The sequence below is a fragment of the Pan paniscus genome, chromosome 15 (assembly GCF_029289425.2).
Source record: "Pan paniscus chromosome 15, NHGRI_mPanPan1-v2.0_pri, whole genome shotgun sequence".
NCBI lineage: Eukaryota > Metazoa > Chordata > Mammalia > Primates > Hominidae > Pan > Pan paniscus.
In genome coordinates, this window is record NC_073264.2 from 74,055,165 (window position 1) to 74,076,616 (window position 21,452).

A 21,452-nucleotide genomic window follows, 5' to 3' on the forward strand; every position below is an offset into this window, starting at 1 on the left:
CTTCAGCTCCATCGTTTGACGTCAGAGTCTGGACCCAGCCACACTTTGACTACTGAACTTTACACAATAACTTCTCCTTGGCTGTGTTGTATATGCAATTAAAAAGGCTCACAGTGGACCTGGGGACATCTGCTTCTTCCTGAACTGGGGCAGGACTTGGTGGCTAAACCTGCAGCCCAGTGTGCCTTTGGTCACTAGAGGGTAGGACTCCTTGCTTGCCGCCCCTGGCTTCAGTGGCACCTCCCATCAACACACCTCCATCACATCATTTGCAGGGGGTGAAAGGCCTTCTCTGGTTTGGGTTGGACCCAAGCTGGAAGCCAAGGTCAGCCGCTTAAACCCAGGGGCCAGGGAAAGGTTGGCAGAGAGCTAGAGGGACCACTGCAAACAAAGGTCCCTGACCTCTCGATGGACCACGTAAGAGCAGGGCCTGCCCGGCAAGCCCTATCCTTCCTGGAGGCTGAGGGAAAGCCAGGGAGAGTGAAAGGAGGATACAGAGGCAGGAGCATCTGGACTCAGTCATCTGCTGGTGGGACTGGAGGCCGATGCTAGAGATTGACCCTGGAGGTTGACACTGCATCCTCCTGCCCCAGGAGACCGCCACAGCAGGGCCCTTCCATGTAAGGGGTGTTGGGGACCGGGCCCACATTCTCCCATGTGGCTTTTCTCTCCATGTGTGTTTGGGGGTATGGTTTGACTGAATGAGTAGAATCGTCTCTTGTGGTTGGTTCCCCTCAGCAGCCCCTTCCCTGGGGTAAAGTGGGTGGGGACGGTGGGGGTCATTGGTGTGTGGGGTCTGGTGATGCACAGGCCACTGTTCACAAGCCTGGACATCTCGACCCTCATGCTTCCTCTCTCGTGACTCTGGCTGGCCGGTGTGACCGCAGGGCCAGAAAGTGGCTTGGCACCTGGAGAGCAGTTTTTCAGATCTGAGTCTAGTCTCAATGATTCTTCTGGGAACATAACTTCTTCCTGAGTAAACTTACAACGTTGGTACAGTTTCACCAAAACCAACGTCCAAACTCGTGTGTGGGTCTGTATTTATTAATATATACAAAACACATAAATATGTGGAGTTTTTGCTTTGAAATAGCAATTAACCACATCATGTTTTAAAATGAGAAAAGAAAAGCTTAAAATAGCCCACATCTGGCACAGTGGTTCATGCCTGTAATCCCAGCATTTTGGGAGGCCTCAGCAGGTGGTTCACTTGAGCCCAAAAGTTTGAGACCAGCCTAGGCAACGTGGGTAAACCCCGTCTCTACAAAAGAATATAAATTAGCTGGGCATGGTGGTGTGTGCATATAGTCCTAGCTACTCGGGAGGCTATGGTGGGAGGATCACTTGATCCTGGGAAATCAAAGCTGCAGTGAGCCATGATTGTGCCACCACACTCCAGCCTGGGCAACCAATCAAGACTCTGTCTCAAGAGAAAAAAATAGGGCCAGGCGCGGTGGCTCACACCTGTAATCCCAGCACTTTGGGAGGCTGAGATGGGAGGATCACTTGAGGTCAGGAGTTCGAGACCAGCCTGACCAACATTGTGAAACCACATCTCTACTAAAAATACAAAAATTAGCTGGGTGTGGTGGTGCGCACCTGTAGTCCCAGCTACTCAGGAGGCTGAGGTGGGAGAATAGCTTGAACCTGGGAGTCGGAGGTTTCAGCAAGCTGAGATGGTGCCACTGTACTTCAGCCTGGGCGACAGAGTAAGACTCACTCTCAAAAAAATTAGCCCACATCCTGAGCGAGGCATGGTGCCTCACACCTGTAATCCCAGCACTTTGGGTGGCTGAGGCAGAAGGATCACTTGAGGCCAGAAGTTCAAGACCAGCCTGGACAACATAGCGAGACCGTATCTCTACAAAAAAATATAAAAGTAGCCAGGCACAGTGGTTCATGCCTGTAGTCCTAGCTGCTCAGGAGGCTGAGGAGAGAAGATCACTTGAGCCCAGGAGTTCAGGGTTATCATAAGCCATGATCATGCTACTGCACTCCAGCCTGGGTGACAACAGTGAGACTCCACCTCTTAAAAAAAAATAGCCTACATTTGAATGCAGTCTTTTTCTATTGCACGTTTTATTCAATGCAATTTTTTTTTCATGGTGGTAAAAAAAAAAAAAAATAGTGCCTATGTAATAGGAACTAGCATTTTTCCTATTGCGCCACAGCCTTCGTGATGGCACATGACACATTCCTCTGGGTGGATGCTAGGGCTCTCCCAAACCCACTTCTGAGTGAGGTCCTCATGCAGACCTCAGACTTTCTGGCCATGTCCCCTCACTGCCATTCTCATCCTTCCTCTTGAATTGTTAGATCAGACACGTGCTGGCTTTGCCCAGACATGGCTGCACTAAGTTGGGGAAAGTGAGGTCATCTCCACTCTCGCTCATGGAGAGGAACTCTCACCTAGTGAAAATGCACAGAGCATGGGGGCCAGGAGAGACGGGCAGGTCCCTCTTAGGCAGTCCACCAGGCGCAGCCTGGGAGGTCACCCACTGCCCCCTTCCCTTCTCCAGGCAGATACCAACAGTGACCGGCTCTTCACAGTGAACGATGTTAAAGTCGGAGGCTCCAAGTATGGTATCATCAACCTGCAAAGTCTGAAGACCCCTACGCTCAAGGTGTTCATGCACGAAAACCTCTACTTCACCAACCGGAAGGTACGTTGCCCATCCCTGTAGCCTCTCTGCACACTTGACCCTGGGGGTAGTTGGCCAAATTCAGGGTAGAGGAGAGCAACTGAGGAAGAGGGCAGAGCATACTTACCTCATTTTTCCATAAGACTTGATTTTTTACTTGAGCCTAGGAGTTTCAGACCAACCTGGGCAGCATAACATGCATGGTGAAACCTCATCTCTACAAAAAAAAAAAAAAAAAAAAAATTATTTGAGTGTGGTGGCGCGCACCTGTAGTCCCAGCTGCTTGGGGGCTCGGGGGGAGGTGAGGTGGGAAGATCACCTGAGCCCAGGAGATCAAGGCTGCAGTGAGCCATGATCGTGCCACTGCACTCCAACCTGGGTAACAGAGCGAGACCCTGTCTCAAAAAAATGGATTTATGGTTGCTGAGAACCCATAGGGAAAGAAAAGGACTCCAGGAGTTTCTTGTCTTGGAAAAGATAGTGAAATGAGATGGTTGGGGTAGGTTGAAGCAGCGCTTCTTTAACTGGTCCTCAGGACCGTCCCTCCAGGGGTCCAGGAGTTGATCTGAAAGGGCCCACACCAGGGCACAGAGTTCCTTGGAAATGGGTGACAGTGACTGTGGCCTGCATGGGAGGGGTCCTGCCCTGTGTGTCAGAGTGATGCGTCATCCAGCCAGGCCGCAGCCAGCACTGAGGCTTAAACAAATAAGAGGAGCTTGCTGTCTAGGGAGCAACCTTTAAGTTGCAGTGGGGTGATGGCGGCATCCGTGAGAAGCTGTGACTTGCTATTCAGTTGAGGCATAAGCCGCAAGATGGATACAGGTTGAAAATGGCTTCTGGGTGAAGTGAGATACACCTTCAGAGTTCGGCTTATCTCCTGCCATTGTAGAAAATTCAGCCCTGCCCAGAGGGTATGCCAGATAGACCAGATGTCTCCCTGTGGGTCTGTTGAAGGACTCAGGCTTGAGGTTACTTCCTGTCCTGCTTAAGCCCCAGCCTCAGAATGCTTGTTCCAGCCCATTTGAAGAGGAGCAGGACGTGAAGAGAGAAGTCACTCGTCTGTGTCCCCACACGTTATTCCACAGGAAAGCATATTACTGTAGAATAACTTTCCATCTCGCTGTGTGCTTCCTCACCAGGTGAACTCGGTGTGCTGGGCCTCGCTGAATCACTTGGATTCCCACATTCTGTATCCTTTGGCAGAGGAAGAGGTTTGGTGGGCAGGCCACACCCTGACGTTGGACCTGGGTATCTGTGGGCTTCATGACATGGCATCTTAGTGACCAGAGGACTGGACCCTTGTGCACTTATATCTCACGCTTTAGGAAAAAAAGCAGCGTACCTGGATAGAACACAAGGATGCCCGTGGAGCACAGAGAAGCAGCTGAGGTCCCATCATGGCTGTTTCTCAAGATGACATTGATGTCACTGTGTGGCAGACACTGTCTGGGCCTTCACATGCATGTGGTGGAGACAGGATGGGAACTCAGGCAGTCTGACTCCAAGGCTGGCTCGCTCTGCCACTGTGGCGTGTGACAGGAGGCTCTGGGTTCACTACACAGACCCAGTATTCCTGCCGGAGAGCTGGTGTGGTAGCAGAGGAACAAGGCGGAAAGGAGCAGCACAGCCTTGGGGAGGAAGCCCAGCTCCTCCTGAGGCCAGGGAGGAAAACAGTGGTCAGGAGAGCAGGGTCCTCCTAGGGGAAGCTGAGGGCAGGGTCAGAGAGGGGGTTCCTCTGGCAGTGGACATGGGTCTGTGGGCTCTGGGCCTCAGGTCCCTGCTGGCAACAGCTTTTTAGAGCACTCATCACACTAGTCTCTGCCTTCCCGGAGAGCAAGCAGAGCCACTTTGCTGAGAGCACGGTAGTACAGTGTCGTGGTCCCTGGCCTCTGGGACCCTTGGGGGCTGTTGATATGGCACAAGACTTGACTCACCCAAAACCACGTTAATGACTCTTGTCCTTGGTTCATTCTCTTATTAAATGTGTTCTGGAAACAATGTGACTACTCATTGCACTTCACACCTACTTCCTGAGTTGTGGTGAGATTAACATTAGTTAACTCCTGTGAAGGCACCTAGCAGTTTCTGGACATCATTGGTCCTCGACAAATGATAACTGAATCAGAATCTTTTTTGTAAATGTTATTTGTTTCACAGCACTGTATTTCAAAGGAGTTTTTTTGGATTTTAATTTTTTTCAGAGAAAGGGGTCTTGCCCTGTCACCCAGGCTGGAGTGCAGTGGTACAATCATAGCTCACTCCAGCCTAGAACTCCTGGGCTCAAGTGATCCTCCTGCCTTAGCCTCCCAAGTCACTGGGACTGTAGGTATGCACCACCACACCCAGCTTACATTTCAAAGGGTCATAGAGCCTAAATACATTAGCGACCTGATTATAAATTTATATAAGGCATCAAACTATGTGTGTTCTCTAAATTGCAAATTTTATGTGGCTTTCATTTGATGGGGTTCTGTAGGCCAATGGGACTGACCACATGTTACTATGATGATCTAACCAGAGGGCTAAAGAGGCCAAGCTCTGCAGAAAGCAAAAACAAGAACCTCACTCACATTTCCAGTCTTAAAACAGCATGGTATTCTCGTTTCTGTGAGCTAAGGAGAGGGAAAAAAAAATCCATGTAATTGGACTTAAAGGGATGGATGGTCTGTTGTAGCTTCATCAGTGGCTCGCCCTCTGGTGGCCATTTCTGGTAGTCTTCGGGCTTTTGTGCTAAAGATTTTTTGTGCTGCTTCAGAAGTTCAGGTAACTTTTTCCCTTTAGAAAAATGGTACTTTGTTCAGACCTGCACTCTGCATTTTTCCTGCAAGAGTGGTGGGAAGTTAGATGGAATTCTTTCTACACTTATTGGGCCCTTAGTTAACCTGTGGCCTGTCAAAGGATTAAATCTTAGCCTGGCTCCGTAAGTACTCAAAGTTTGAGTATAAATAAGCTGAGATTCAGCAACAGTAACTAACATGCACATCCCACTTTCTTCACTTCCTTGCCTTCCAAACCCAGAAGCAAAATAAGTTTATTTGGTGGTGGTGTTCTCATTTACAGTTTCAGCACCTGGTGTATCCTGGAGATACTTAATTTGGAGCTTACCACCCAGAGCGGTATGTCACATACACATTACATACTCAGATAGTCAAGAATGTCACCTGGCCAGGCATGGTGGCTCCCACCGGTAATCTCAGCATTTTGGGAGGCCAAAGTTGGGGGATTGCTTGAGGCCAGGAGTTTGAGACCAGCCTGGGCAATACAGAAAGACCTCTCTACAAAAAAAAATAATAATAAAATTCTATTAGCTGAGCATCATGGTGCATGCCTTTAGTTCCAGGTACTCAGGAAGCTGAGGCAGGAGGATCATTTGAGCCCCAGAGTTCAAAGCTGCAGTGAGCTGTGATCACACTACTGCACTCCAGCCTGGGTGAAAGAGAGAGACCCTGTCTCTTAAAAAAGAGAAAAGTGACTGGGCACAGTGGCTCATTCCCATAATCCCAGCACTTTGGGAGGCTGAGGCAGGCGGATCACTTGAGGTCAGGAGTTCAAGACCAGCCTGGCCAACATGGTGAAACCCCATCTCTACTAAAAATACAAAAATTAGCCAGGTGTGGTGGCACGCACCCGTAATCCCAGCTATTCGGGAAGTTGAGGCAGGAGAATTGCTTGAAAACCCGGGAGACAGAGGTTGCAGTGAGCCAAGATTGCGCCACTGCACTCCAGCCTGAGCGAAAGAGCAAGACTCCATCTCAAAAAATGTATATAAAAATAAAATGTTTAAGAAGATTTTTTAAAGTTACATGATTGCTTTTCAGATATTTACATTTTCCAGTGAGGAATATGTGTGGTCATTCAGACAACACCTATCGAGTATATGCAGTTGCAAGGAGATAGAGACAGGCAGCTCCACAAGTCTTCAGTGTAGGAGGAAAGCTGCATGCAGGAGGGATTGCAGCCACTTTCCTGGAGGGAGACCCATGAGGGCAGGAAGAGGCCAGGGACCCCTAATAGGAGGAGTTGGGAGAAAGCTTGGTATGTTTGGCAGCAGTTTGATATTCATGATGTCTCTGGCTAGGGAGCAGGGCCTTTCAAGACTGAATGCTCGCTCAGGGCTGTGGGAGGTCCCAGGGGGTTGTGATTGTGGAGTCATTTTTGAAAATGATTCCTTTGGTGGCATTGTTGGGGGATAGACGGACGAGAGCAAGTCCTCAGGCAGAAGCTGCTGCAAGACTAAGGGCGGTGGTGAGGGCGTGAAACGAGGTATCAGGAGTGGAGGGAAGGGCACCAAGAGGCAGGTGCAGGTTCTAGCCCGGGCATCTTGTGATAGGAGAAGGCCAGGATAGACCTCCCAGAGAGTGGTGGGTTGAGGCCAAGGAGTGTGTAGTAGAAATTGGGCTACATGGCCATAGGGCAGAACTGGAATGTTTCCATCAGATTTAGAAACCAGGAGCTCATTGAAGACTGATGAGAACATTTCTCTGGGAAGGTGAGGGTCAGGCCTGGATTTCAGTGGAGGAAAGGCAAGGGAGTGAGAATAAATACAGGCTCCTCTGGAACAAAGTTTGGCTATGAGGGGAAAAGGAGAGGAACCACGTCAGTCAAAAGACACACACGTAGGCAAGGGTATAAAGGGGCAGGTCAGAGAGGGAACTCCAATGACTATGCTCATGTGAACAGAGACACCCACATGTAGTCAGGGAAATGCAAATTTAAATAACAGTGAGGTATCACCTGGTACCCATTCAGATAAGCAGAAATTTTAAGGGCTGGTAGTGAGATATTCTGTGCAATGCCATTTCTGTATGTTTTTTTTAAACAAAAGCTGCTTTGTATTATTTATTGACAAATATATGTAGTGGAAATACAGCATGGCTTAGAAGAACTCACACCAATTTGAGAAGAGCAGTTCTCTCTGAGTAGAGAAGGGAGAATTGGACTAGGGAGGGATCAGAGAGGGCTTTTTGGGCTTTTTAATAGTATTTTATTTTTGAGACATGGTCTTACTCTGTCACCCAGGCTGGAGTGTGGTCACATGATCACAGCTCACCGCAGCCTTGACTTCCAAGGCTCAAGCAATCCTCCCACCTCAGCCTCCCAAGGAGCTGGTACTCCAGGCACACATCACCACACCCAGCTAGTTTTTGTATTTTTTGTAGAGACAAGGTTTTGCTGTGTTTCCCAGGCTGGTCTCGAACTCCTGGACTCGAGTGATCCTCCTGCCTCAGCTTCCCAAAGTGCTGGGATTACATAGGCAGGAGCCACCACACCCAGCTTTTAACTATATCTGATTTGTTTTTCCCTTTAAAAAACATCTGAAGCTGGCCAGTCACGATGGCTCACCCCTATAATCCCAGCACTTTGGGAGGCCGAGGCGGGCGGATCACGTGAGGTCGGGTGTTCGAGACGAGTCTGACCAACTTGGAGAAACCCCGTCTCTACTAAAAATACAAAATTACCCAGGCGTGGTGGCACATGCCTGTAATCCCAGCTACTCAGGAAGCTGAGGCAGGAGAATCGCTTGAACCTGGGAGGCAGAGGTTGCGGTAAGCCGAGATCGCGCCATTGCACCCCAGCCTGGGCAACAAGAGCGAAACTCCGTCTCAAAAACAAACAAACAAAAAAAAAAACATCTGAAGGTAAATGTGGGCAGTGTAAACGCATGTTGAATCTGGACGGTGGGGGTTACTCTGGCCTAGGTTGTGTGCCGCATGACTTTCTGAAGGATAAATGTCCATGCCTCCTCCCAGAGGGGAGCCTTGTGCCTAACTGTCCTTAACAGCTTTTTCCAGGCTATGCCTCATGGGACTCGCAGAGACTCCAGGCTGTGCCACCCTGCTCCCAGCATCACTGTTTGTCAATAGTCACCCAGGTACAGGGTTCTTCTCCTTTAAAGAAATCTGTCCTCTGTCTCCCGAGAGCTGTGTGGGGGTGGCTTAGAGAGAAGTATGGGGCCGCTGCAGAGGCACTGTGGGAGGATTCCCTAAGCCTGTCCCAGGGTTAGTACCAGAAGCATGTGTTTTTTTTTACAGCATCTGCCCCTTTTTACCCATCTTGGGCCATTTCAGTCATTTCAGCAGCCAGAGCAGACTTAACACGCATGTAAACCAGCGTGAGCTCAGAACAGATTCGGACGCCCGTGCACATCATTCAGAAAACACCTCTGAAGGTCCAAAGCACCTCAGGTGCTATCAGGGATACTTAATACGTTAAGGCAATTTGACTCCTCCTTCCTGACAGCATTCTGGATATTACATTTCAGTCTATCAGAAAATTAGGATCAATAAGACCAGGGTGAGAGGCCTCTTAAGAGTGTGGGCTTCAGGCAGACCTGGCACGAATCCCAGCTCTGCCCCTTGCCAACTTGAATGGAATGTTGAACCTCTCTAAAGGGGACAGGGCCTTCTCAGTCCACATCCATGGAGAATTAGGTGAGATCACGTACATTTAGCCCAGTGCCTGGTATTTCATTGCACAGCAAGCTTATGAGGCAGGAGTGTGTCTTACCACCATTTTACAGATAAGGAAACTGAGGCAGACAGTTTCAGAATTTGTCTTACAAAAGTAATTTTTAGTGTTGGAGGTCAGGCTCACAGTACCCTTTGGGGAGGTAGTAATTGGGAAAGGGATGTGAGGGAGGCCTCTGGGGTACTGGATTGTTTTATGTCTTGTCTTTCTTTTTTTTTTTTTTTTTTGAGACGGAGTTTTGCTCTTATTGCCCAGGCTGAAGTGCAATGGCACGATCTCAGCTCACCACAACCTCCGCCTCCCGGGTTCAAGCAATGCTCCTGCCTCAGCCTCCCAAGTAGCTGAGATCACAGGCGCACACCACCACGCCCGGCTAATTTTTGTATTTTTAGTACAGACGGGATTTCACCATGTTGGTTAGGCTGGTCTCGAACTCCTGACCTCGTGATCCACCTGCCTCGGCCTCCCAAAGTGCTGGGATTACAGGCGTGAGCCACAATGCCCGGCCTTTTTTTTTTGAGATGGAGTTTCGCTCTTGTTGCCCAGGCTGGAGTGCAATGACACGATCTCGGTTCACCGCAACCTCTGCCTCTGGGGCTCAAGCGATTCTCCTGCCTCAGCCTCCCAAGTAGCCGGGATTACAGGCATGTACCACCACACCTGGCTGATTTTTGTATTTTTAGTAGAGACGGGATTCTCCACGTTGGTCAGGCTGGTCTCGAACTCCCGACCTCAGGTGATCCACCCGCTTCGGCCTCCTAAAGTGCTGGGATTACAGGCGTGAGCCACCACGCCTGGCCTGGATTGTTTTATTTCTTAACCTGGGTGGTGGGTACATGGCTATATTTAGTTTGTGATAACTCACTGAATTGTATCCTTACAATCTGTACGTTCTATCAATGCAAAAGTTTATTTTAAAAAATATTTTGTCGAAGCACAGTGGCTCATGCCTGTAATCTCAACACTTTGGGAGGCCAAGGCAGGATAATCGTTTGAGCCCAGGAGTTCAAGACCAGCCTGAGCAACATAGCAAGACTCCAATCTCTACAAAAAATAAATAATTAGCCATGTGTGGTGGCTCACACCTGTGATCCCAGCTACTTGGGAGGCTGAGATGGGAGGATTCCTTGAGCCTGGGAGGTTGAGGATGCATTGAGCCATGATCACGCCACTGCACTCCAGACTGGGCAAAAGAACAAGACCCTGTCTTAAAAAAAAAAAAATATATATATATATATATATATATATATATTTATTTTTATGTGTGTGTGTGTGTGTGTATGTATATACACACACACTTGTCTGAGATCACATAGCTGGTAGGTGATCGAGGAACGGAGCCACCTTACCTCCAACAGTATACTACCTCCCTGATATCAGTACTATTCGTACTGTAAACACGACTACTGGGAATGTTAACAAAGATGCATTTTCGGAATAACCACTTGTGAGCCAGGCATCCCAGCTGAGTCTCTCTTGCAACCACAAAACCCAGAATGGGGCCAAAGGTATAGACCCTCTGAGCAGCTATGGGCATATTTGGATGTTTTCCGAACCCAGTGGTCCCTGGCCTGCCTAGAAGGCAGCCACACTTTACATTCTCCTGTCCCCTTAGCAGGAATAGACCGGCCTGGCATGCTCTGCAGTTTCCGGATCCCTGGTGCCTGGTCCTGTGCCTGGTCCCTGAATATCCAAGCAAATAACTGCTTCAGTACAGGTGAGCCTGGCTCCCCAGGTGCCCAGAGAAGAGGCCTTAACAGGCCTTAAAACCCCATGTAGTTGTCCCTCTCCCCAGACTACATGTGACATAATCTTACCAGCCCATCTCTGTCTCCGCCAGGCTTGTCTCGGCGGGTCCTGTTGACCAACGTGGTGACGGGACACCGGCAGTCCTTTGGGACCAACAGTGATGTCTTGGCCCAGCAGTTTGCTCTCATGGTTGGTTGGATTGGGACAGGCAGAATATAAAAGTTTGCCCCATGTAGAAATTTGGCCAGATTGAAATTGGACTCCTCTGTGTGCCATCTAGTCCTCTTTGACAGGGGAGAAATAGCATCAGAAAGGATCAGTGGGTTCCTTTGTAAGGGTGTCTGAGCTGAGTGAAAGTTGGTTGATCCAGAACAGCTGGCCTGAGTTGCTCTACACAACCTCTCATGGAAAGGTATTGTGAGCAGTTCTTGGGTACTTGGATTTACCCAGTAGGACAAACCATTTTTAAAATGTATAAGCCAAACACCAATTCTTCACAGCTCCCAGGTTATATATTTTATATATTTAAAAAATCAGGCCAGGTACAGTGGCTAATGGCTGTAATCCCAACACTTTGGGAGGCCAAGATGGGTGGATCACAAGGTCAGGAGTTCAAGACCAGCCTAGCCAAGATGGTGAAACCCCTTCTCTACTAAAAATACGAAAGTTAGCCAGGCGTAGTGCTGGGCGCCTGTAATCCCAGCTGCTCGAGAGACTGAGGAGAATTGCCTGAACCCGGGAGGCGGAGGTTGCAGTGAGCCAAGATCGCACCACTGCACTCCAGCCCGGTCAACAGAGCAAGACTCTGTCTCAAAAAAAAAAAAAAAAAAAAAAAAAATTGTGGTCATTACTATATTTCACAGACTTGTCTCTAGAAAATGCCGTCTTCCCTTAAAAGTGAATGAACCCACTAACCTGCTTTTGGTGGAGATGGGGTGCTATCTCTGGGACTTCAGAGAGAAAGGCCAAAGGGGACAGTGCAGGGGGGTGGGGGGCAGCTCCTGGGACCTCCGTGCTACCCATGAGGAGGACACATGGGGTCTGGTTCTTCTAGCCACTAACAAGGAATCATCCTCCCTTCCAACTCCATTGAGACCCAAACCCTGACCAGCACGTGTCTAATCACACCGTCTGACCCAGAGGCTGGAAGAGGGGTTGTATCAGGAGGACCTGCCCTGCCCAGCCTCAGAGGGATGTCATGATAGCCAGGTACTGAGCAGTCCCTCTTTCCACAGGCTCCTCTGCTGTTTAATGGCTGCCGCTCTGGGGAAATCTTTGCCATTGATCTGCGTTGTGGAAATCAAGGCAAGGGATGGAAGGCCACCCGCCTGTTTCATGATTCAGCAGTGACCTCTGTGCGGATCCTCCAAGATGAGCAATACCTGATGGCTTCAGACATGGCTGGAAAGGTAGGGGATCATGGACTTTCTCAGGCCACAGGGTCTCGTGGCCCAGTGCCCTGCCAGGTGAAAGGGTTCTGCTGAAGAGGTCCTCACACCAAGACCCCAGGCAGGGGAATTTCGCTGAAGACCAAGTGATTTGTAGGCCCTGCATGGGGACTGCTTCGTTGACCATATGAGCCTAATCTGACGTAAACAAAAGTGAAAAGGACTCTCTGGTTATGTCTTTTTTTTTTTTTTTTTTTTTTTTTGAGATGGAGTCTTGCTCTGTCGCCCGGGCTGGAGAGCAGTGGTACTATCTTGGCTCACTGCAACCTCTGTCTCTCAGGTTCAAGCGATTCTCCTGCCTCAGCCTCCTGAGTAGCTGGGATTACAGGTGCCCGCCACTGCGCCCGGCTAATTTTTGTATTTTTAGTAGAGATGGGGTTTCACCATGTTGGTCAGGCTGGTCTCGAACTCCTGACCTCATGATCTGCCCACCTTGGCCTCCCATAGTGCTGGGATTACAGGCATGAGCCACCGTGCCCGGCCTGGTTACATGCTTTTGATGGACAACAAGGCTCAAGAATTCGAGATGGAGATCTTCATGACCTGCACAGGCCACTGGAGACCACCTTGCCTTCCTGGCTTTGCACTTGGGGACCACCATGGTACCTCCTGGCCCCTCCCTGATGGCCCCTGGTGCTTTTTCCACAGATCAAGCTGTGGGACCTGAGGACCACGAAGTGCGTAAGGCAGTACGAAGGCCACGTGAATGAGTACGCCTACCTGCCCCTGCATGTGCACGAGGAAGAAGGAATCCTGGTGGCAGGTACTTGAGGAAGGAAGGGGAAGTTCCACCCCATCAAATACTGTCTCTCAGGGGCGATCCCAGCAACTTCAGCAGCAGAGGGAAAAGTTACCCCAAAACAGAACTGAATCAAGGGGAGTGTGGACAGCTGGGTGGGGAGACTAGGAGGGAAGTAGAATTGGATTATATTAGTAATCAGGAGTGTAAATAAATGTCCACCAGGTGGACAGCCTCATCCCATGTCAGTGGGCAAACGTCACTTCAGAAACAGGCAGGTGGGGAGGTCCTGGGGAGCCTGGGTTTGGAGTTTGAGTGGATTTCATCAGGCCAGCATTATTCCACCACGCAACTATCTTATCCAAAAACTTGGGCTCCCTGTTGTCTTTACTCACATTTCCACCAGAGGATGCTGAGAAAAGAAGTTATGGTCATTGTAAAGATTCTTGGCCCCGGCCCGGCGCGGTGGCTCACGCCCGTAATCCCAACACTTTGGGAGGCCAAGGAGGGTGGATCACGAGGTCAGGAGATTGAGACGATCCTGGCCAACATGGTGAAACCCCATCTCTACTAAAATACAAAAATTAACTGGGCATGGTGGCACCTGCCTGTAATCTCAGCTACTCGGAAGTCAGAAGCAGGAGAATTGCTTGGACCAGGAAGTCGGAGGTTGCAGTGAGCCGATATCACGCCACTGCACTCCAGCCTGGCAACAGAGCGAGACTCCGTCTCAAAATAAATAAATAAATAAATAAATAAAAAAGATTTGTGGCCCCTTTACTACCATCCCTGTGGCTCCATGATCTGCAGATTAGGAGCAGCTATCTGGCCACTAAGCCCCCTGGAAGGGAGTTACCAGTTGATTACAGATGATGGTGGCTATAGCGTAATCAGACAGTGTGCAGGCTCAATGCTTTCACACTGAAATAGTAGCTGCTGACACTGCAGAATGTGTTCTCAGTCTTCAAGAATTGTCATCTCTACTGGTATTCCTATAGAAAGGGCTTATACCCCATGGAACATTTTTGTGGCTAGGAAGCATTACTTTGTTAGGACATTCATAGACTTATTTACTATTCTCATCAACACCAGGACTTCGCCTCCTTTTTAAGTCGATTTTTCACCTATTTTTATCACAGAAGAGCTCCTGTGAGCTGGATGATAGAGAGAGCTCAGCCTTGCTGAGAGGCAGATGCAGGTAGTTACCAGCTGCAGTAATAAACTGCAGCCGGGATTCAGCTTCAGCCAAGATAGCACTTCTGGTCTTAGAGTCACACAAGTGATCAGAATCACAAATGTGAAATCCATGACTGCCCAAGGCCTGTCCTCTTCTCCTGCTGAAGGTCTCCAGTAGTGTATATTATGTTTCTGGGCTGCTGTAACCCATGCTGTTGTGTGTCACAGTCCTCAGAACTGGAGCCCTGAAGACTTAAACCGGTCCTAGGAACTGAAGCATTAAACCAGAAAGAGCTGTGGGGAGAGTTGTCAACCTAGCCCATCCCCAGGATGTAATGACTTTGACAGATCTTTTACTATAACATGAAAAGATCAGGCCAGGTGTGGTAGCTATAATTCCAGCACTTAGGGAGCTTGAGGCCAGGAGTTTAAGACCAGCTGGGGCAACACAGCAAGACCCTATCTCAAAAAAAAAAAAAAAAATTAGGCATGGTGGCACACACTTGTAGTCCTAGTTAACTCAGGAGGCTGAGGCAGAAGGATGGCTTGGGCCCAGGAGTTCAAGGCTGCAGTGAGCCCTGATCACACCACTGCACTCCAGCCTGGGTGACAGAGCAAGACCCTGTCCCTAAAAAATGGGGGAAATCAGTTGCATGTCACCTAGACCAGGTGGGCCACGCTCGTACTTGAACGTTCCATGACATCAAGAGCAGCAGAATCCCCAGACATTAGCCAGGATGTCTCCGAGCCATTCATGGCATCACACAGCCAACCAGGGCATCTTGTCATTGTTCTAGCACAACAGGGCGACTTGGGTTATCCGTAGAAATACTGTCCGTTAATGAGTTTGTGTTTTGGCTCACATGAAATCACAGCCCCGAGGAATCTTGGGAAGCCATGTCCACATGTAGGTAAGTTTTCCTTTGCATTCTCTCGCTAGCCTGCCATGTGTCTCTCCTCTTTTCCTAGTGGGCCAGGACTGCTACACGAGAATCTGGAGCCTCCACGATGCCCGCCTACTGAGAACCATACCCTCCCCGTACGCTGCCTCCAAGGCCGACATTCCCAGTGTGGCCTTCTCGTCGCGGCTGGGGGGCTCCCGGGGCGCGCCGGGGCTGCTCATGGCTGTCGGGCAGGACCTTTACTGTTACTCCTACAGCTAATTCTGCAGGGCACAGCCCAGAGCCATGTGGATTTGACTTACGGGAGTAAAGCGTAACTTTTTACTGCATCTAATGAGGGCGTTTTAAGTGACACCCAGTGTACACAGATCCCATCCTCTGGCTGCTAGGAGAGAAGTGCTGAATGTTCCATGTGGAGACGCTCAGGAAAGTTATTTGAGTTAAATTGCTGGCTCAGAGAGCTTGGAAGTCCTTTTCATAAAAGGTATCTCTTTCCTTTTCTTATTGAATTCTTAGAACTTAGTTAACCCTCCCTGCCTTTTCTTAACAAAAAGGACTTTTCTAAGGACTGAAGATTGGCAAAAACGAAAAGCTTCTTCCTCCAAGAGCCCATTGGAGAAGCCCAGTGATGAGACGGTGAGATGGTTTGAGTCCTCGGTGCCTGGGTAGCAGGAAGAAAGACCTGCATCCTGCATCTGTACTTGGGGAAGCCAGCGGAGAGGACGGGGAGGTTACTTCTCTAAGTTTCTGCAGAAATATTGAAGGCTGGAGTTTGGAATCCTTAAACTTGGCCTTCTCAAACTCAGCAGCAGATCTCCGGGATTCTCCTGTTATTATCCAAAGGCGTTGGAAGGAAAGATGGATCTTCTTACATGCTAGAAGTTTTAAACGGTCCTTAACATGCCTTTGTTGAAGCACCTTCCAGAATGTAAGGTTCAGCAGCTCTGGTTTCTATTACGGTGACTTGAATGTCAGATTCAAGGGCCCGGCGTCAAAGGAAATTGGTTTTGACTTTTTGTAATCTAGGAGCGACAGTTCGTGAGATGTTTATTCAGTGTTAAAGAGCCTGTTTTTCTACCAAACAATAAAACCAAGAGAAGAATCATGGTGTGACATGCGCTTCTGTGAATGACTTAGGAGATCATGAAGCTTGGGCTGCTGGGACCAGCTTTCATAGCCTTCCTGGAGAGCTTCCCTGGGCCCCTCCAGACCCACTCTGCCCTCATCATCTGTCCATCTCCACCCTGCTCTGTGCATGCCCAAAAGACTCACCTCTGGACTAGGTCAGGGTTCCCTGGCTCCCAGCGGCTAGGTAGGTTCAGCCAGTGGGAAGCAGCAGCAGAACACAGAGGGCAAGAGGAGAGGGAGGTGGGATCGCTGGTTCCCCGGCTCCCTTCTGGTTGGGCTGTGGGTGGCTGTAACCAAAACCCACCACTTCTATTGGAAAGCGCTCAGAGAGAGCCGGGTTCCAACAACTCTTCATTTGTCCCTTCAGACCTACAGCTGGTCATCACACCTCACTGTTGCTGGCCCAGAATGCCTCACTAGGTAGACTTGCAGTTACCCACTTGAATGTTTCCTGCCAGTACCCTGACTAATACAGCATATTCTATAAAGAACCAAATTTTTTTTTTTTTTTTTTGAGATGGTGTTTTATACTTGTTGCCCAGGCTGGAGTGCAATGGCGCTCTCACCGCACCCTCCACCTCCTGGGTTCTAGTGATTCTCCTGCCTCAGCCTCCCGAGTAGGTTGGATTATAGGCGCGTGCCACCACGCCTGGCTAATTTTGTATTTTTAGTAGAGATGGGGGTTTCTACATGTTGGTCAGGCTGGTCTCAAACTCCCGACCTCAGGTGATCTGCCCGCCTCAGCCTCCCAAAGTGCTGGGATTATAGGCCTGAGCCACCGCACCTGGCCCGATTCTTAAATATATTTAATCCGTCCGCCCCAGTTATCTAAGGCTCTGACCTCTTCCTTCTCCCACCAACAAACCCCAGGGCAGTTTGCACTGTGCCCCCTCAGCATTGTGGCTGACAGTCTTCTGTATTCTCTTTCCCACATTCAGGATCATGGTGGCACAGGAAGGGATGGCTGGATAGTAGAATGCATCCTCCACATCTTCAGGAAAGGACAGAGATACCTCAACAGGAGAAGTTGGGCAGAGACAGGCAAGTGCTGCCTCCATTTCCAGCCTCATCATGGTTCCTGGGCCATAGCAAAGCCTGGTTGAGGGGAAGAGGCCCAGGGACTGCATCTTTCCAGCTTTTCTTCACATACACAAGCAGATGGTGCCACAGTACTCCCTGATATTAGCTAATAAGCACCTACTGTGTGTCAGCCGCCCCCCCACCTTTTTTTTTTTGAGACATGGTCTCACTCTGTCGCCCAAGCTGGAGTGCATGAGTTGCAGTAGCACAATTACTACTCACTGCAGTCTTGACCTCCTTGGGCTTGAGCAATCCTCCCACCTCAGTCTTCTGAGCAGTTGGGCCCACAGGTGTGCACCACCACACTCAGTTAATTTTTTATTTTTTGTAGAGATGGCGTCTCCCTATGTTTCCCAGGCTGGTCTTGAACTCCTAGGCTCAAGTGATCCTCTGGCCTCAGCCTCCCAAAGTGCTGGCATTACAGACACGAGCCATTTGTAAGACACTTCTCACCCTCACACTAACCCCACGGCACAGTTTGGGAAACAAGTTTGTTGAGTTAAAGTGGTTTGGCAAGAAGGGCTGAGCTGGGATTAAGATTCCGCTCTTCCCAACTCCGAAGCCCCTGTTCCCCTCACTGCTGCGTCCTGCTCATTTTCCAGGCCCAGGTTAACAACAATGGGAAAGAGTTGAGAGATAGTTTTCTAACAGGGTAAACCCTCCTCCCAGCCCAACTCCACCATCCTGGGCCACTCCTCTACTCACATGATCCTTTGTACCATTTGGTCCAATTGATCTTGATCTCATCCATTTTTACCACATGGGTCAGAGACAAGGGTGAGATTTTTCTCATTTCTCGTGGGAGAAAGGCAAGCTCTGCCAAGCCCAGAATTTCTGGCCCCTCCTGTCCCAGCACAAACCATTCACAGTCTTCCCGCAATTATTCCTGGTGCAGGGTTTCATTTCTAGGAAGCCTTCTGTCCCTCAACCTCACCAGCCCTTGGCTTTTCAGCCCAGAGGCTCAGGACATTTGAGGATTGCGTGTTTGGCTGTGGGCATGGGGAATGCAGTGACTATGCCTGGTTGGCATCCCATACCACACCCAGGGGAATGGGGAAGCCAAGAGGTGGACTGGAAGCAGGCTCAGGCCTCTCTCTCCTTGCCCCCAAGGGCATCCTCTCTAGCAGGTGGCCACTACAATGCTGATGTCAAACTGGTCAGTGGGTTCAGTGGAAGGTTTGGCTACCGCGGGAACACCCCAGCTCTCCGTCGGAGCACGACTGTCTTTGGAGAGGTCACCCACTTCCCTCTGTTCTAACAGCATCTCTTCCCTTCATAGCCCTCAACCTGAATTTCTAAGACAGATGTTTAGGTGAACTCTCAATGTTATTTTACATTAAAAAAATTTGTGTCTCCAAGTGTGCTGTTTCTTCCCTGAGATTGGAGGAAGGAGCCAGCTGTACTCTCAGCTTCTCTTACCCTGGAGAGGAGGTGAGACGAGAAAGGGCTTCTCAGGCCTATGCCCTTGCACTCGGAGAGGCTTCACTTCTCCCCTGCCAGTGGGATAAGAAGGAGCCACACTATTCAACCTCAATAAAACACTTCCCCAGCTATCAGCAGGACCCCAGGATCAGAGCTGGCTACTGTTTCCATCAAGAACAGAGCAAAGGCCAAGCTTCGTGGTTTATGCGTGTAATCCCAGCACTTAGGGAGGCCGAAGTGATGCCGAGACGGGAGGATTGCTTGAGCTTAGGCAGTTGGATCACTTGAAACCAGCCTGGGCAACATGCCAAAACCCTGTCTTTACAAAGCACACACACACACACACACACACACACACACACACGCATGCACGCACACTCTCTCTCACTCTTAGCCCAGGCTGGAGTACAGTGGTGTGATCTCAGCTCACTGCAACCTCCGCCTCTCAGGGTTCAAGCAATTCTCCTGCCTCAGCCTCCCTAGTAGCTGGGATTACAGGCGCCTGCCACCACGCCCAGCTATTTTTTTTTGTATTTTTAGCAAAGACGGGATTTCGCCATGTTGGTCAGGCTGGTCTCAAACTCCTGACCTCACCTCGGCCTCCCAAAGTGCTGGGATTACAGGCGTGAGCCACTGCGCCCAACCCAGGATGTCATTTTTCAAGTGTTCGCTTTCAGTTTATTGGTGGCCAAGGGAAAAGCCAAAGCAGATGATGGATAATTAAGAAGGTGGGGCTTTAGAACACAAAGCTTGCCAGAACTCTAGTGTGGGTGGAACTTGATTGTATTGAGTCACCATAAGTGGACAAGGAAGGAGCTCCTGATAGGTGAAGGGGGTATAGCTCAGGGGTAGAGCATTTGACTGCAGATCAAGAGGTCCCCGGTTCAAATCCGGGTGCCCCCTTCCCGGATGTTTTCTCATTTAAAAGTAAATACTGTCAGCCACAGCGTCACCAGAAAAGATAGAGGGATTTTCAGCTTGCTCTTGTGCTAAAATTGCTCCTCCCACATTCCAGCTGACCATTAGGACAGAAAGCCCCCCTTTAGGACCTCCACTGCCTTCCATTAAGACCAAGTACCTGAGGAGATTCTAAATCTATGAGTAAGTCTGAGAGCTGTGAACACAATTTGGCCATCGGGTGTGTGTCAGAGTATATATAAAAATGTTCCTTCAACATATACTTTTGAAAAGCTCCCTTGAATTAAAACATGAAAGAAGGGCCAGGCACAGTGGCTCATGCCAATAATCCCAGCACTTTGGAAACCAAGGTGGGCGGATCACTTGAGTTCAGGAGTTCAAGACCAGCTTGAGCCACATGGAGAAACCATGTCTCTACTAAAAATACAAAAATTAGCCAGGTGTGGTGGTGCGTGCCTGTAATCCCAGCTACTTGGGAGGCTGAGGCAGGAGAATTGCTCGAACCCAGGAGGTGGAGGCTGCAGTGAGCCCAGATCATGCCACTGCACTCCAGCCAGGGTGACAGGAGAGACTGTCTCAAAAAACAAACAAACAAAAAAAAAACCTCTTTGATGACATCCTTTGCCATGGTCTTTAATGCTACACAACCACAACTAACCACTTTATGGGGTTTTCCCTTTGTCAGTTTTACAGTGGCTCACCCTTTCCCCTAGTTTCTTGTCATCAACCGTAATTAGGGTGATCCGGTGTTCAGCACCAAGGGTCTTCAGCCACATAGGCAGGCTCATCACAGCTGGGGGCAGCACACAAGGATGGGCCCAGCGCTTGTCTAGGACTTTGGCAGCTCCTCAAATTCCATGTGCTAGGCCATCATGGATGAGGGCAGCCTTTGGGACCTTTATAAAGCAGTATTAAGGTCCATGACACCTCCAGCAGTGATGCCTTCCTGGGCCATGGCGGTGGGTTAGGGGGGAAGCTGATTCTTGAACACCCCTGAGCCTCTGCCTCCGTGACTCAGTGGCGGCGGGGAAAGAGCAGCAGTTTGTTCTTGGTTAACACTCACTGCACCTAAAATGTGGTCTAGGTTGCATGAAAAGGGGTTAAACTTGGCCAAGAAGTTGATTAAGCATTTTGGCCAGTTTGCTTGTTACCACTGATGTCATAAAAATTAATATGTTACAATCTCCGAGCAGTTTTCTTTTTTTTTTTTTTTTTAGACAAGGTTTCACTCTGTCGCCCAGGCGTGATCTTGGCTCACTGCAGCCTTGACCCCCCCAGGCTCAAGCAATTCTCCCACCTCAGCCTCCTGAGTAGCTGAGATTACAGGCGTGTGCCACCACATCAGTCTGATTTTTGAGGTTTTGGGGTTTCTTTTTTTGTAGAGACAGGATTTTGCCATGTTGCTCAGGCTGGTCTAGAACTCCTGGCCTCAAAGGGATGCCTTGGCATCCCAAAGCACTGGGATTACAGGTGTGAGCCACCGTGCCTGGCCTTGAAGGATTTTCCATTTTGCCCTACTCCCCAGGTGACAATGAAAGGTAGCAAATGAGCAGGTGATTGTGACGGCAGCACTGAGCTGTGATAGACCCCTTGCTGACTAGCTCAGTGTTTGCTTACTTATAGCCTTCTAGAGACAACAATGAATGGCACACACTGGTTATCAAAAATGTCCACAAATACTGGCCGGGTGCGGTGGCTCACGCCTGTAATCCCAACGCTTTGGGATCACTTGAGGTTGGGAGTTGAAGACCAACCTGGCCAACGTGGTGAAACCCCGTGT

At 49.5% G+C, this 21,452-nt stretch overlaps 1 protein-coding gene and 1 non-coding gene across 20 annotated transcripts in view; both read left to right on the forward strand.

The window, feature by feature from the left end:
* DCAF4 (DDB1 and CUL4 associated factor 4) overlaps positions 1-21,452 on the forward strand; it is a 40,795-nt gene that overhangs the window by 17,069 nt on the left and 2,274 nt on the right. For 7 of the 19 annotated variants that reach the window (XM_008977853.4, XM_003824128.4, XM_008977855.6 and 4 more), the window contains 8 exons: positions 2,520-2,663; positions 3,782-3,831; positions 8,435-8,514; positions 10,726-10,827; positions 10,951-11,048; positions 12,095-12,268; positions 12,956-13,070; positions 15,192-16,226. In XM_008977853.4, the coding sequence (XP_008976101.2) occupies positions 2,520-2,663; positions 3,782-3,831; positions 8,435-8,514; positions 10,726-10,827; positions 10,951-11,048; positions 12,095-12,268; positions 12,956-13,070; positions 15,192-15,385 (957 nt within the window). In that variant the 3' untranslated portion in view covers positions 15,386-16,226. Of the gene's footprint in view, positions 1-2,519; positions 2,664-3,781; positions 3,832-8,434; positions 8,515-10,725; positions 10,828-10,950; positions 11,049-12,094; positions 12,269-12,955; positions 13,071-15,191; positions 16,227-17,190; positions 18,691-21,452 lie in introns of those variants that run through there. The other 12 variants (XM_003824126.4, XM_055097773.2, XM_055097771.2 and 9 more) reach the window with 6 other exon arrangements.
* Positions 19,586-19,657, forward strand: TRNAC-GCA (transfer RNA cysteine (anticodon GCA)). The gene has a single exon. It is a non-coding gene; the product is annotated as a tRNA-Cys (tRNA).